The sequence below is a fragment of the Sinocyclocheilus rhinocerous genome, unplaced genomic scaffold, assembly GCF_001515625.1.
Source record: "Sinocyclocheilus rhinocerous isolate Xijiao unplaced genomic scaffold, SAMN03320098_v1.1 scaffold898, whole genome shotgun sequence".
In the NCBI taxonomy this organism is placed as follows: Eukaryota; Metazoa; Chordata; class Actinopteri; order Cypriniformes; family Cyprinidae; genus Sinocyclocheilus; species Sinocyclocheilus rhinocerous.
Genome location: NW_015652144.1, coordinates 1,353,613 through 1,355,911, shown reverse-complemented (window position 1 = coordinate 1,355,911; position 2,299 = coordinate 1,353,613). Strand labels below are relative to the sequence as shown.

At 39.4% G+C, this 2,299-nt stretch overlaps 1 protein-coding gene across 1 annotated transcript in view; it reads right to left on the bottom strand.

Annotated features, from left to right (window-relative positions):
* Positions 1–230: 230 nt before the first annotated feature.
* LOC107713693 (phospholipid phosphatase 2-like) overlaps positions 231–2,299 on the bottom strand; it is a 29,220-nt gene continuing 27,151 nt past the window's right edge. Inside the window, exon 6 of the mRNA XM_016519279.1 lies at positions 231–2,143. Coding sequence (XP_016374765.1) covers positions 1,997–2,143 — 147 coding nt within the window. The 3' untranslated portion in view covers positions 231–1,996. The remainder of the gene's footprint in view (positions 2,144–2,299) is intronic.

Below are 2,299 nucleotides of genomic sequence, written 5' to 3'. Positions count from 1 at the left end.
GCATGATGACGGCGCCTCCGTATGGGCACTTGATGATGACGCAGAAGGGCACTTCAAGAAACAGTTGTTTGGTCCCCTACACCCTTCAACCCTTCGAAGCTCTCACTCCGGAGGGTAAACCCTTTGAAGGGATTAGGGCATAGAGATAAGCTCTTCCGAATGGAACGCAGGTAGTGTTGCCATAGAAAAGCATAATTCCGAGTCCGAGGACGTGAACAGCTCAGAGTAGAACGTCACGTGCGGTCATCTCGAAATTACGGTAATTGCGATATGGCGTGAACGCAGCAAGTGTCTAAACCTAAAGATAATTTTAAGGTAATTAATTCAGATAATTCTAGCGCAAATTGTACGACAAAGGGGGTTGGAGGATTTTAAGACAAGATAGCATGCCCAAATACTTTTTCCACTTTATAATGCTTGTATCCCAATTTATTATTATTCATATTTTAATGTGACCCGCCCATCCAGACCCTTTGCCTGATGTTTGATTGGCAGGCGATCTGACCAATCATAACGCCAAATCTGCTATTTTGTCCGACAAACAAATGTGATTTTCCTGGGAGGAGGAGCTCGATCCCGAGACTCAGTTCAAGCTCCAAATGAACATAAATTAGAACTAGATAAAACGAGGTAAATTAGAGTAAGGGATAAATGTGAACGGAGACAAAATCCTGGGAAACAATGGTCTCTGGAGAGATATAGGGGAGCGAAAACAATGTTTAAATGCACCTTACGTTTAAAACCTGTTTAAATCGACATTTCATCATATGCCAAGGCGTGACGTGAAGAAAATCAATCCGATTCTTGAATTCGCTGGTGATCTTGACAGGCATTTTTCACTGGAAATAGGCACATAAAACTAAACAATCATGATGCTGTGGAAACATTCAGTACAACATTCTGCAAATCCATTTTAATCTACAAGCGTACGTTTTTTGTCATGTTGAGTAGTTCCGCCCCTTAGTGAATCGTCATTGGTTCAGAATCACCATACAGCTTTTTGATTGGCTGTGATTTTAACATAACAAGCAGCATTCGTTCACTTGGTTTGGACGTGGTGATCATATTCAGAGATAAACAGCGGTTTAACATTTTACATGTGATAGTTAATATTTCCTAATCCTTATTGCTGGATAGGATGGTTAGTAAGACTAATTTCCATGAAATACATCGATATATATGTGCCTTGGTTAGCTAGTGGTTTTCATTAAACAGTTATGTGAGCGAGCGACGCAACAAAACTAGATTGAAATCACGAGTTGTCATGGTATTCTTCAGCAAATTAAACATAAAAAGTATTATTTTATAAAGATTATTCATGTTATGCAGAATTTCTTCTAGACGTGTGCAGATATAATAACTAGTTTACCAAAATGTTAAGTTTAGAAAAAGTCCCTAATCCTACCGCCCCAGTAAAACAAAATTTTTTATATATAAAAATAATAATAGTCACTATAATCCAGTTTATATATATATGTATATATATATATAACCGAACAAAATGTCTAATTGACCATGTGAGAAAGACCTTTTTTGGCATCTGTTTCATGTTCATGAATTCTTGTCTTCTGATGGCTTAGAATAGTTCACTTTCTTTCCCATTCCGAAAGAATCGCTGCCGACAGCAGAAGTACAGCGAGTCAGTAAATGTCAACCGGTGGTTTTGAGGTTGTCATGGAAACGAGCAGTTCCCCTTGGAGAAGTTCGTCTTTGTGCTCTGATACAATAAAGTCCCTCACGGTTCATTAGATGTCAGGCGATCTGTGCACTTGATCGAGCGTGCATAGGACAAATCTGGGTATAAACACGGTCTGTAAAGAAGTATAAAATCTAATATTCAGTGTTAGTTCATGCATTCACTCGCGCTCTCTCTCTCTGTGTGAAATGGGAGTGTTGTCCTGTGGAAGAGAGCGCAGTCAGTGCCAGTGTACAGTGTGTGGCTGTCTGTACGAGACGTGCTGCAGCATCCAGTGCTCTCACAGGTCAAAGGTCACGCTCATGCAGGCCTGCTGTAGGAGTAATGGTTTCTGTCCGTGTCTGCGATCTGAAGGCTGGGCTTACGTTCGCCGTCTTCGTTTTCAGCATTTTCAACATCCGGACAGCGAGGGGGGCGCTCTTTGAAGAAGTCCGAGACGTATCGCACCTGTGACAGAGTGGAGAATGTCTTAATGCAACTTGCAGATTTGTAAAATGCTAATAAATAAATAAATAAATAATAATAATAAATATTTTAAAATATCGATTATGTTTTCATTATTATTTATTAAAAATATATTTTTTTATTTAACCTTTAACCAGG